Source organism: Hyla sarda, chromosome 2 (assembly GCF_029499605.1).
Source record: "Hyla sarda isolate aHylSar1 chromosome 2, aHylSar1.hap1, whole genome shotgun sequence".
Taxonomy (NCBI): Eukaryota; Metazoa; Chordata; class Amphibia; order Anura; family Hylidae; genus Hyla; species Hyla sarda.
Genome location: NC_079190.1, coordinates 265,958,032 through 265,971,343, shown reverse-complemented (window position 1 = coordinate 265,971,343; position 13,312 = coordinate 265,958,032). Strand labels below are relative to the sequence as shown.

Here is a 13,312-nt window from a genome sequence, read left to right as displayed (position 1 = left end):
GATCGTGGTGCCGCGCGCTATTAACCCTTTAGCCGCGGCGTTCAAAGCTGATCGCTGCGGCTAAAGCAAAACTAAAATGCTCCCAGCAGCTCAGTTGGGCTGATCGGGATCATCGCAATGAAATTGCAAAGTCCTTATCAGCTAGGACGCAGCAGGAGGGTGCCTTACCTGCCTCTTGCGCATCCGATTGCCAAATGACTGCTCCATGCCCGAGATCCAGGCAGGAGCAGTCAAGCGCCAATAACACTGATCAATGCAAAGCTATAGCTTTGCAGTGATCAGTGTAAAGGATCAGTGTGTGTAGTGTCATAGCCCCCTATGGGAGCTATAACACTACAAAAAAAGTGTGAACATTCTTTTTATAAAGATCGTTTAACCCCTTCCCTAATAAAAGTTTGAATCACCCCCCTTTTCCCATTAAAAAAAGTGTAAATAAAAATTAAAATAAACATGTGGTATCGCCGCGTGCGCAAATGTCAGAATTATTAAAATATATCTCTAATTAAACCGCACGGTCAATAGTGTATTTTTGCTCACTTTTTATATAATGAAAAAATGAATTAAAAGCGATCAAAAAGTCCGCTCAATACAAAAATGGTACCTCGAAAAACTTCAGATCACTGCGTAAAAAAGGAGCACTCATACCGCCCCATACACCGAAAAATTAAAGTTATAGGGGTCAGAAAAGGGCAATTTTAAACATTTTAATTTTCCTGCATGTAGTTATGATTTTTTCCAGAAGTACAACAAAATCAAACCTATATAAGTAGGGTATCATTTTGAACATATGGACCTACAGGATAAACATAAGGTGTCATTTTTACCAAAAATTGTACTATGTAGAAACGGAAGCCCCCAAAAGTTACAAAATGCAGTTTTTTCTTCAATTTTGTCGCACAATGATTATTTATTTTTTTTTTTTTCGTTTTGCTGTAGATTTTTGGGTAAAATTACTGATGTCATTACAAAGTAAAATTGGTGGTGTAAAAAAAAAAGCCATCATATGGATTTTTAGGTGCAAAATTGAAAAGGTGAGGAGGAAAAAACGAAAGTGCAAAAATGGGAAAAACCCTTGGTCCCCAAGGGGTTAAAGAGTCCTTACACTGTATTCTATCCAGCAGAAGCAAAGAAAAACTATATGGAATGCAATCATGATACAACAGAGCTAAACACTGCCTATAAGCATTCTAACTCCATGCAGTTATGCCAAGTATTTGCACATTTGATCACTTGACAAATAACCTTCTGTCCTTCTTTAAAGGTCCATATGGCTTTTCTGGACCATCAACTTACTTGGTTTATGAGTGGCTGGTTGACTTTTATCCTTGCCCCTGGATCCCCGCTGTCTATTAAAGGGGTATTCCAGGATTTTTTTTTATTTGACTATGCTACAGGGGCTGTACAGTTAGTGTAGTTCATAATATAGTGTCTTTACCTGTGTGTGACGGTTTTCTCACAATTCTTATGTGATTTTCACCCCAATATTTAGATTTAACAGCATACAAAATGACTGCTGTCTCAGATTTTTCCCAGCTTGCAATGCGGTCGAGATCTGACTCACTAGTCAGCTGATGACAGGGAGCCTGTCTGCTTCAATGGGTGGAGAGAGCAATCTGCAAGTAATGCAACAGCTGGAGGCACCCTGATTGAAAACCACAGGTCTGCAGCTCATTTATGTTTCAATGGGTGGGGTGGCTGATGTGTGGGAAGGAGGAAAATGGAATCATGGGATTTGTAGGTGAACAAGAAAACTGAAAACAGGAAATAAAAGTTCACAAAAAGCTAGCCACAGTGTTATGGTAATCTCACAGCATAGCCATTTAGCCCCAAGACCAGCGCAGATCCTTCCTAAGCATGTCCATTACTGTCTGCCAGGTACAGACTAAATACACCTTATGGTGGATAACCCCTTTAAAATAGAGGACTTTTTCCCATTTTTTGTAGTCAGAGGGTGGATGTTGGTTGTGCTTGTGTGAATTATTGTAACTTATTTTATAGTGTTTAAACAAAATTCTGTTGGTGTGTGTTAGTTTTCTGAGAAGTAGACTTGCATTCATTCATTGTAATATATTTGCTATGTTCATTTATTTTGAAAGTTCTTTTTTTAGTTCTTTTTAGTTCTTTTTGTTTAGCTACTACAATTTACATTTAAGAAACATTGGAATCATACTGATAACTGAAGATGAGAAAATAAGCGTCTGCTAGCACATTAAAGGACCTGACTGATCATGTTGGGTGTATGACCTCATTGCTTGCTTCTGGAGAAAGAGCTTTGTATTTTTGTAACTCTTTCTGAGAAGTTACACACTGAATGTCCCATTACATGAGCTGTTTTTACCTGCCAGGAATCCGAACGCTGATTTTAATTGTAGCCTGGTGACATAATGTTTGTCTTTTTACCATTTGATGAAAGCAGGGGATGAATTTGTCACTCTAGGCCTCTCATGAAATCACCTGTAGTGAGGTATGCATACCCAATCTCACGTGTATCTTCCTAATTTTACCTCTTATATAAAGCACAATTTTGCCTTCTGAAGGCTTAAATGGGTTTTTGCTTAAAGATAACCCTTGTCCATATGGTATATACACATAATGGGCGGAGGGGGGAGGTGGCACATACACGGGTGGTAAAGATAATTTACAAATCTGTATAACTTTTTAACACCAGTTGTGTGGTGACAGGGGTGCAAGGAATACCTGATCACTTTGTGACGCCAGGGCACCGTTAGCCTTTACACGTTCCTAGGTTGGAGACAGCTTCTCCTGGGCCAGAAACGGGAAGTAAAGAAATACACAGACTTCGGGTTTCGGATAACTGCCTTTTACTGAGCAGGGTGCAGATGTTATTAAACGCAGACAGTATAGAGCAGAGTGAAGAGGATGCAGTGTAACCCTTTAGGAGCCCTGTTGCCTTGCTGGGACTTGTTACTTTTCACCCAATTGATTAATACTGACTTCATATGAGACTAAAGATTTTCCAGGCCGGCTAGGGTTCTTGACAAGGTCCTGTTACTTTCTCTGCCAGGGCGTGACTTTCCACTGTATGGGGGATCACTTGTAGAATGGCTGGATAAGACTTGAGATGAGAATTGTTCTTGACTTCCCTTAGAGTTTCTCCACACAACTTCACTCCTTTGCCACACTTGTGCTCAGCATTAACAGTAGGGCTAGACTGGTCTTAGACTCCACTGGGGCAACTCCTCCCCCACTACACTATATACCTGACAATTTAGGGGTTCTCATTGGGCAGGCAGGGTCACATGGCTTACACCGCTCCTCTGCTCTTAATGGTATAACAGAGATAAAATAACATAACATATTTTAAAGTGTATAGGAGAAACCTAATACAATATATGATAAAGTGCTCAAACATATTAAATAGAACGAGCAGTCACTGTAGTGGGCTCAACACCCGTGCCGCAGGCATGTCCATGGAGATCCGCAGCCCACAGTACAGCCTTTGGTGCTAGGACACAAAAATTGACCTTTTTGATAATTCTATAAATACCCCTTTAAGGATAGGGTCACACATGCCATATTTTGCTGTACACAAGCCATTGTTTTAAATTTTTTTCCCTGTTCTTATTAAACAGTAAACAACTTCAAGCAAGTGTAAAATATTTAACTTACAACAGTTAGCAGAGTGCACTAGAAGCTATGATTGAGCCTGTTCCAGCAGATTGGGTGTTGGATATTTTCACCTTAGTTCAGAAGGGTAATACAGTCATGATCAATCTTCCAGGTTTATTTTTGCATGCTAGGATTCCTACATTTACAGAGTTCTCCACTGTTGGTGACGTTATCTAGGTGGTTGGGTCTTGGAGTATGTGAAACAAAAATTACTTTGTTGAAAGCTCTAAAACCAGCAATTCGGAGTAAGCATATTTATAAAGCTGGGTGGGAATGGGTACCTGATTTAAGAGTTCCCGTCTGTCTTGTGTCGTTTCTGATTAAATATATGAAGATATCTATCATTCAGGGCTGGTGGGGGACCCCTGTTCCAATCGGCTCTAAAACTGGATGATTCCCACACCACTGTACACAGGGAGCCTGTCAGTGTTTCATGCTGTTTGGATAGCATGAAACTAGTTGCTGGTTACCTTATAAGGAAATTGTACCTTAGCAAGTTAACTCACTTATATGAGCAGTTTGGGCCTGTTAATAAATCTGCTAAATCTAAGGATAGAAGGCGTTTATAATGATCAGTGTGTGTAATTCCATTCTTAATAAACTCCCACTTTGTACATTTGCATTTAGACAAGCTAAAGACCCACATTGACTTTTACCATATAAACTCCTTTGGTGCAGGGAGTGTTTTTATTTTGTTGACTGAAAAGGGAAAGGGATGAGGTATGTTTGGTTTTCAGTTTTGCTCCTGGAAAAAGATAAGATTCTGTTGTGTATGACAAATATATTTTTATGGACTGCTTTCCTAGCCTTTTGTGTAAATAACCTACACTGATAAGGTGCCAGTGAATCAGTGCACCACAAGGGCCAAGACTTGTTAGCAGAACAAAGGTTATTTTAGTGCTATGAATAGACTGCTCATACGGGAAACCATTTATTATAAAATTGCTACATCACTTCTTATAATGTGTCTTATCTAAGCGCCTTCCAAAACTGACTCTGTTTCTTCTCTCCAGCCAACCAGTACTCTGCTCTGTACTAAAAGCTGTCTATAGATGGGTTACTTCATTTTGGACGAAACTGGTTAACTCATGTAAGAGATTTCTTCCAGAAAGAAGAAAACTAATCTGCAGTTTTATCTCATTCTAATGTTGTTTGCATAATACAAAATATCCTTTATTCAAATATTAGTAAACAGGCTTAAATACACTGATTCCAAATCTTTAACTTGTATCATTCTGCTCACTTGCATTCCCCTGCTATAAGACAGAGCATGCTGAGGCATAAGGAGGACTACGAAGGTCAGTGATAACATGGAGAGGACAACTTAGACTCCTACATTTGCAAATGGGTAGAAATAAAAATTGCAGCTTTGGAATCACGTCTTTTTAAGCTATTTACGATTACTTCAGTTTAGGGAGGTGAGTCTTTTTTTTAAAAGTTTTAAGTAAGGCTACTTGTCCCTTATATTTAGTGTAAATTCACACATACTTAATCTGGTTTGGATCTCACGCTGCAAATTTCACATTGCGGATTTGATCCTGCAGATTTAATTGATTTAAACAAATAGCAAAAATCTACAGTGTGAGATCCATAGCATATTAAGTACATGTTACCATACCCTTAAAGACTACTTGTATTTTGTAGTCTCGTTTCTATATTATCTATTCAGTTGAAGTAACCAATGTGTCTTTCTAGACCATTAGGCAAGTCTTTTTTAAATGCTTACTTTCTTTGTTTCACTTCTCCAAACGCACCTCCTTTAAGATTTTTTTTGTCTATTTTTTCACATGTTTGGTATTGTGAAACTCAAAAGTTGCCAATTATAAAGAAATAAAAAAAGTTTTCGTTTTTTTTTTTTGGTCCTGCACAGAGCGCTAGTCTTTGAAGCAGGGAGAAGAGAGGATACTGGAGGGGCCAGACACATCCAAAGGGGAACCCCTGCGGCCTATGATTTCTTTTGGAATACCCCTTTAATGGTAGAGAGGATCTCTAAATGTGCATATCCTGCTTTTACCTGTGTGTAATTTTGTTTCCCTCTAAATTACATTATATAGCCAAACGATTGACACTTGTCCATCACACCCATTTGAGCTGGTTAGGCACTCCATATCAAAACCACAGGCTTTAGTATGAAGCTGGGTCCACTGAAGTGACTGCAATGGCCTAAATCCTTTCATTCATGTTTTCCACAAGATTTTTGAATGTGCCTGTCAGAATTTGTAGTTCGGGCAATGATGTTGATGGCTGAGAAGTTTCAGTTCATCCATAGGGAGTTTATTGAGGTTAGTGTCACTGGTTAGTAAGCACTAATCATTCAGGTAGGTAGTATTTTCCGGGCATCCGCCTAACCCAGCCTTATCTATAGAGAGTTAATGGCTGTGAGAATTATTTTATGGTCCTGTTTGCAATGTGGCTAAAACACTTGAACTCTTACTTTTTATCATATAGTGTAAGTAAATGTGACCTATTTAATTTTAGGCAGAAAAAAAAAGGCAGACTTGTGCTTTACAATATACTAAGGTAATTTATACCTCCAAATAAAAGTGCTACTATTGCGTGAGTATGTCTGGGGACATTAAATTTTTAATATATGGCTGGGGTGGTAAAAATAAAAAAAAGCCATACTCTCATACCCTAGCTCCCAATCTGACATCACCTGGTCCCCCACTCCACTACTTTATGCTTCTGAGACAAATCTCAGCAGGAACTGCCAACTTGACCATGGACATTCCCTTTTAAAGTGTAGTTCATATATTTTATGAAAAATTTAGTACAAAAGTAAACTGTGCTGATTTTAACCATGTTTATTTTTCCCCCAGAACCACTACAAAAATGAGTGAACCATTTGACTGTGATAGCTGTAAGGAGTCTTTGTATGGAAGGAAGTATATCCAAATGGAAGAAGGTCCTTACTGTATACCATGCTACGACAGCCTGTTTGCCAACACATGTGATGAATGTAAAGAGCTTATTGGCCACGATTCAAGGGTATGTCAACCTTGTTGAAAAAATGTATAACATGCTATCTTTAATGGTTTCATAGTATATTTGTGGAGACCAGTTTTCACTGCTAGTCCTAGCTAGGATCTATGTACAGTATAATGTATATGTATAAGAGAAAAAAACTGTCATGATGGTCATATTTAGTCAAGTTTAGAAACCAGTGGTCTAAAAGTAATTTCCATCTAGCGATTATCATAAGGCTTACAGTAGCAAAAATAGGATTGTGTAAATAATCAAAATAGATTCAGTCAAAATCCAGCTTCCAGTTCTTGCTACATGCAAGTAGTGATTTAGGATAAAAATTTTATTATAATGGAATATCTTCTATCCTGTTCCCTCCCTAAGAAAAAACCTAGAGGTAACTGATGTTTTGTGACTTTTTCAAATATTTCACAATGTTAAACCTTGGATACATTTATAGAGGAGACAAGTGTTTTGTGTGTGTGTGTGTCTTTACCTTTCACATATGGACACGTAGCCTTATAATCGCTTTGTATCTATGGACTATAGGAGCTCTATTACGAAGATCGTCATTACCATGAGAACTGTTTCCGGTGCTTCCGATGTGAACGATCTCTGGCTGATGAACCCTTCACGTGCCAAGACGAAGAACTACTGTGTAATGACTGTTACTGCAATGAGTTCTCCTCCAAGTGTGTCAGCTGTGAAAAGACAGTCATGCCAGGTACTCAGGATTGAGATGCATGTTCTTTCACTATGCAATAAAAGACCGAAAAATAAGTCTGCAAATAGATTTGTCAAGTAAACCTGCACTAATGACAAATATAGTTATCCTAATTATGTTAGTTATGTTGAGATATATATAATATATAATATATTACAGTATATTTAGCATTGGTCGGGATCCTAGTACTGAGGTTCCCTCCAATCATTAGAAATAGGTGAAGTATGCTGCCTGTCTCTTCACTCAATGTAGGAGACAGGCTACAGACACTATAATGGAGCCTGTCCCCTGTAATCAGTCAGGCTGCGCACTGCAGTGGAGAGTGAAGGGCACTGCCACACGCTTCTCCCAGTTATAACTAACAATTGGAGGGGGACTCTTTGTTTGTTTGTTTTTTCACTGCTACATTCCGAAAGATTGTTTGTTTTTTTTTGTTTTGTTTTTCAAATGGTGTAAATATCTGTATTTTAAGGGTGGGTACACATACAAAAAAGTGGCATTTGCACATTTATAAATGTTTTATGGAATAAAACTTTATGTTGCCATATTCTGAGAGCAGAAACATTTTTAAAGGGTAAGGTTCTAGTTTTTGACTATAACATTTTGGGAAACATATAATGTAGTATTTACACTTTAAGTTCTCCTTTTTTTTTTTTTTTTTTTTTTTTAACTAGAAGGTGGAACAGCAGATTTTTTCCGTCAGTATGTTGTTTTTTTTGTGCCTTTTTATCACAAGACTTTTCGTGACATCAATGGGTTAAAGGAGGGGTTCTAACCAGACCTTTATGTATACATTACATCCAATGTCTAAAAAGGTCTACTAGTGACTATGGTAGTGACTGTGGTCTATTTGAGAATTTACACAGTTATTTAGCAGGACTCCAAAGTACATGAGGCCTTGCCTGTGAGTCCTGCAAAATAATAGTGTATGTTCAGAAATGCACCAAACGTAGTCACTTGTAAAGGTTAGTGTGGTGTTGGCTGTTTTTAAATGGACTAAATAACGTAATGGGTATTTAACAAAGTGATCTTCCTTGACACTGGTGGTTTTTCAAACTTTTTGACATGTACATGTCCCCTCAGATCCTACTTTAGACTTAACATTGTCCATAAGTTTTGCCAAGTGTTCCTTTAAATAGACTAGAGTGCCTATTGCATGTAGAGAAGGCTGGTTTTCTTTTCCAGTCTATAGTCATTTACTACATCGATTAGCATTTCTTTTTATGAAAGGTCTGATGTACTATTTGGCATCTAAGTTAATCGCAATCCACAAAAGAGCTCAGGCAAACTTCACAAGAAAAGGAAATAAATCAATGTTGAGAAAAACTTGGCATGTATTACATTAATTGTGTCTGAGCCAAATCGTCGGCAAGTGTTTGACAATGTGTCAGGATATTCTGTTATGATGTGGAACTTCTTTCCATTTTAATATATTTATTAGTGACTTGAGTACATGCTGCCAAAATCAAAAGAAATTCTAGTATTATAAAAAAAAAATTACATTTAAATAAAGGAAAACTGACAGCAGCATCACCTGCACTGGCCTGCTGGAACTGGAGGTTTATGCAGGGGGCACAGATCACATGGGTGTTTTCAGTGTCTCTGTACTTGGCATTGTTGCTGAGATATAGCTAAAAGTAGTCACATGTAGATGAGTTCCTTTGGTGTCCTGGGGGCATTCTGTAGCTGGATGGTCCCTAAACAGAGCAAAAAACTGGTGAAAAATGCCACATCAATATAATTGTCAGAAACAAGGCTATGTACACAGACAACTATGTATCCTGAAAAGTTTGAAGGATTAGTGCAAATGTAAGCTTTTATTTTTAAATGGGCACTGTCATTTGCAAATATTTTTTTTTTTATATGTTATAGATCTCGTCCTATGGAAAAATAAAAATTTGTAATGTATTTTATTGAAAAATAATTAACCCTTTTATATAGTTTTAACTGACCTAAAATTGCAGCCACCAGGGGTCACCCTTTTAGATCCTGTCTCCCGGCCACTGCAGGACCTAAATCAAGAAAATGTGGGCGGAAATGAGCTCAGCACAGCACTCGCTCTCTGCCCTGTCATTCAAGCAGGCAGGAGCAAGCAATATGCACAACAGCATGACTGTTTCCCTCTAATCTCCCTCCTCTCTGTGTTACACATGCAGAGAGGAGGGGAGAAGCAACTTGTTGCAGTTGGTTTTCTCTTCTATGCTGCACGCCTGAGTGTGAGCTCAGCATAGAAAAGAGAGGGGGGGGGGGGGGGGGGGGGAGTCCTTCCGGGCTGGGCTTCGAATGCCGTTGTGCCTGTCAGGGAATGCCCCCTCCAGAACGCAGCGCTCACTGACAGCGAGCAGTAGAAACATGCCAAAAGAAGGTTTAAAAATTGCAAGAATTGTAATAATTAAGGCAGGAGGAAGGAGGGGGTGGTTATAAAGAGGGGATGTAAAAAATTTTTTTTACAAATGACAGGTACTCTTTTTAAGTTTGTCTACTAGCCACCTGCCTGTAACCCCCACCCCACACACAGGCAGCCATCCAAAAGTGTACAATCAGATTTATCCCACCAAATTTAATGGATTAAATAACTTATTTTGAGGATAAGTTTGTGTTAGTTTGTGTTGATACTTTATTAGTTTATTAGGTTGTGATCTCTATATTTTTATTCAAGTGGGCTTTTTTTAATTTATTTTTTATCTGCTACGTTCTTTGGGATTAAATACAGAACAGCTTAGTTTGTGCCTTTGGTTCTTAGCTGAAGTCTTCTTGGGACAGCAGTAATAGGATTAAAGGCTTCTTCAAGATATAAATATTTAAATACTTTAAGCCCATGTGGACTTTTTCCTAGAAAACAAATAATTATACTCCCATGACTTGAGTTTACAGAAGAGCAAAGAAATAGAAATAAAGGCTGAGCTGAAGAATTTAAGAGCGGTTTCCTTTTAAAATTCCTGTCCCTATGCTATTAATGTATGTCTGTTTAAAATTTACTATACAAGTAATTTTGATCATATTTTCTTAAGTTATCTTTCAACTGATAACTTTAAGTGCAGACTTTTTTTATTGTTTGATGCATTATATGTATGGACATGTGTGATCTTTTTCATGCTTTATTCTGTAGGATCACGCAAATTGGAATACAATGGACAGACCTGGCATGAGCATTGTTTCATATGCAATAATTGTAAACAGCCCATTGGCTCTCGCTCATTTATTCCTGATAAGCAGGACCATTATTGCATCCCATGTTATGAGAGCAAGTTTGCACCTCGCTGTACACATTGCAAAAAGGTAAGAGAAGTTAACACAAGCATACAAGTCTTATACACCAGTACTAATCTTGTTCTGAATATTCTGTTAGGGTTATCTGAATTGATTTTGTGCCTCATAGTAATACAGATATAGCCATGGTTAAATGCGTTAACCCAACACAGAAATGTGTTGTGTTGGGATATCCTAATGCACCAGAGATGATTATGATTGTCATACAAAGCCTTAGAAGTTAATTTTGAATTTATATTATATTGTGTTATTCCATATGTTATTCTGCTTGATCACGGTAGCAATGGTCTCCCCTCAGTTGCCCCTTATCTGCCATATTTGAAGTTCTATGTGTAAGCACTCATTGAATGTCTGGGTCTCTTGCTCTCCCTTTCTCTGGCTTTTTTTGTTTCTCCTTATTTTCTGTTGCTCTCTTCTTCTTCTGTTTATTATGGCACCCTTGGTTACTGTAATTGAGAGATAATGTTAACATTTGGTTTGTGCAACATTTTAGGATCATTTTACTTCCACTTCTGGAGTGCGTACAAAATCTTAATGCACCAGGGATCAAAATGATGCTGGCTACATTGCTGTGTCAATTGTTTCTAATCAATAACCTAGTCATTTACTTTGCAGTCACTGACTAAAGGAGGCATAACCTACCGGGATGAGCCATGGCACAAGGAATGTTTTGTCTGTACTGGGTGTAAGACCCAGTTGGCTGGTCAGCAGTTTACCTCGCAGGATGAGAAGCCTTACTGTATCAAGTGTTTTGGAAATTTATATGCCAAAAAATGCTTTGGATGTACTAAACCTATCACAGGTATTTTATAATAGATACGTTTATGAGTAAGCCATAGTCAAGGACAATGCAAACTATATGAGGTGAAAATACATTTTTGGGTAATTTGTGGCACAGTTTACACCAAATACTGGTGCGAAATTCTTAAAGGTAATCAGTCAGCAGTTTGGAGCTACTAAAACTGCTAGCAGCCGCATAAACTCTTGGTGGAGAAAAGTGGAATGAAACCTTAGGTACGCTGCATGACTGAGATAAACGTTGCACAAAACAACTTTTTTCTCAGTACTGGAGGCATCATTTCACTCCCCTCCACTATGACGTTAACGGGATGTCAACAGTTTTGATAGCTCAATCTGCCAACAGATTCCCTTTTATAAATGTGGACTATTTCCTTCGTCAGGTACCCCCTACTTAAAGAGGTACTCCACACTTAGAAATCTTATCCTCTCTCCAAAGAATCACAGCGGCCAAAACGACAGCAATTTCTATACATCTTTGTTCAGAATGCTGGGTTTGGGCAGCCGTGGTCGTGACATCGCTCCATTCATGTCTATGGGAGGGGGGTGATGAGCGACCACAGTTCAGACATCAGAGATGAGCGACTGCGATCAGACATCTTATCCTCCATCCTTTGGATAGGAAATATAGGATAAGATAGGATAAGATGTCCTGGGGCGGAGTACCCCTTTAAGTAAAGGCTCCCATACACTTTAGGGAAAGGTTAGATGAACCTGCTGTTTTTGGCAGGACCCACCAACTATCCTACGTGTATAGGGACCTCCTGACTTTGTCCTCCTTTGACTCTTTTTACATCGTCTACTGGAGGAGAGCCAGTTACTTTGCACCCTCTGGGGATAAGCTTCCAGCGGATGTGTGTTTAGTGGGAAGAGGGGAATAAGTTGCTGCCACACATGTGGGGTCAAGTGGCATGAGCATTCATCCAACAGCTACTGAACTGGTATGGCCACCTTACATTATAGTTAAATAATGTTATCTATTGCATGATTATCCTGAGAATAGTGCATTCAGAAAGATGAAAAAGCTGTGACATTGTGGAAGATCACTCTCTGTCTTTTTATAACTATTTTTTTTATTCTGTTTTAGGTTTTGGTGGCGGTAAGTATGTCTCCTTTGAAGACAAACACTGGCATCACAACTGCTTCAACTGCTCCCGATGCTCATGCTCCCTGGTAGGGAAAGGATTTATTCCAGATAATGAGGACATTTTGTGCCGTGACTGCAACAGTGACCTATAAACTTCTCAAGTGGATACCATATAGCTGCACCACTGTGTACCCCTTCATTTGTCAGGAATCAATGTAAACCTATGGAGCTACAGGCTTTATCCCCTCATAACAGGCTTGTGGACTGCACAGTAATTTTTGTGTCCTTATAACAGCGTTTGACACTTCAGTATACGTCTGTTTTGCCTAACTTTTTTCATTGCTGGAGTGCATTGGCTCCTTGAGTTTGGATTTTGCAGCAAATAGCGCAAGTATTTTTCAGCAGTTACAAGACATGTTTTGTAATTTAAGTATTCTTATTCTTGTTGTATAAAAATTTAAAATCATTGTATAATAAAAAAAAAATCTTAAGACTTGGCTGACTTTGGTGTAGCTTTTTCTTGTTAATGCACATATTTTTTGTACATAAACTGAACTGAAGAATTGGTAGAATCAAGTAGTTGTCCATTTAGAAAACCACAGATCACTGCATATTTATAGAAGTAGTCCACGTTGGACATTACTCAATACTAGTAATATTTTTATGTCGTGGCTCCTCTGCTTGGAGACAAATTTATATTGTCTGCAAATTTTTTTTTAAATGGGGCTGACCCAAAATTGTAAGAATGTATTTGTTCATTGATGACATTTCTGGACTGTAATATGAAATGCCTTTTATAGCACTACCAGTACTACATCGATAATTCTCAAGCAATAGTG

The 13,312-nt window shown here is 38.3% G+C and overlaps 1 protein-coding gene across 1 annotated transcript in view; it reads left to right on the top strand.

The window, feature by feature from the left end:
* The window catches only part of FHL3 (four and a half LIM domains 3), a 62,527-nt gene extending 49,561 nt beyond the window's left edge, over nt 1-12,966 (top strand). The window contains exons 2-6 of the mRNA XM_056557119.1: nt 6,450-6,618; nt 7,144-7,318; nt 10,428-10,597; nt 11,204-11,390; nt 12,474-12,966. Of these exons, the coding sequence (XP_056413094.1) occupies nt 6,463-6,618; nt 7,144-7,318; nt 10,428-10,597; nt 11,204-11,390; nt 12,474-12,625 (840 nt within the window). The 5' untranslated portion in view covers nt 6,450-6,462 and the 3' untranslated portion in view covers nt 12,626-12,966. The remainder of the gene's footprint in view (nt 1-6,449; nt 6,619-7,143; nt 7,319-10,427; nt 10,598-11,203; nt 11,391-12,473) is intronic.
* The last annotated feature ends 346 nt before the right edge of the window (nt 12,967-13,312 follow it).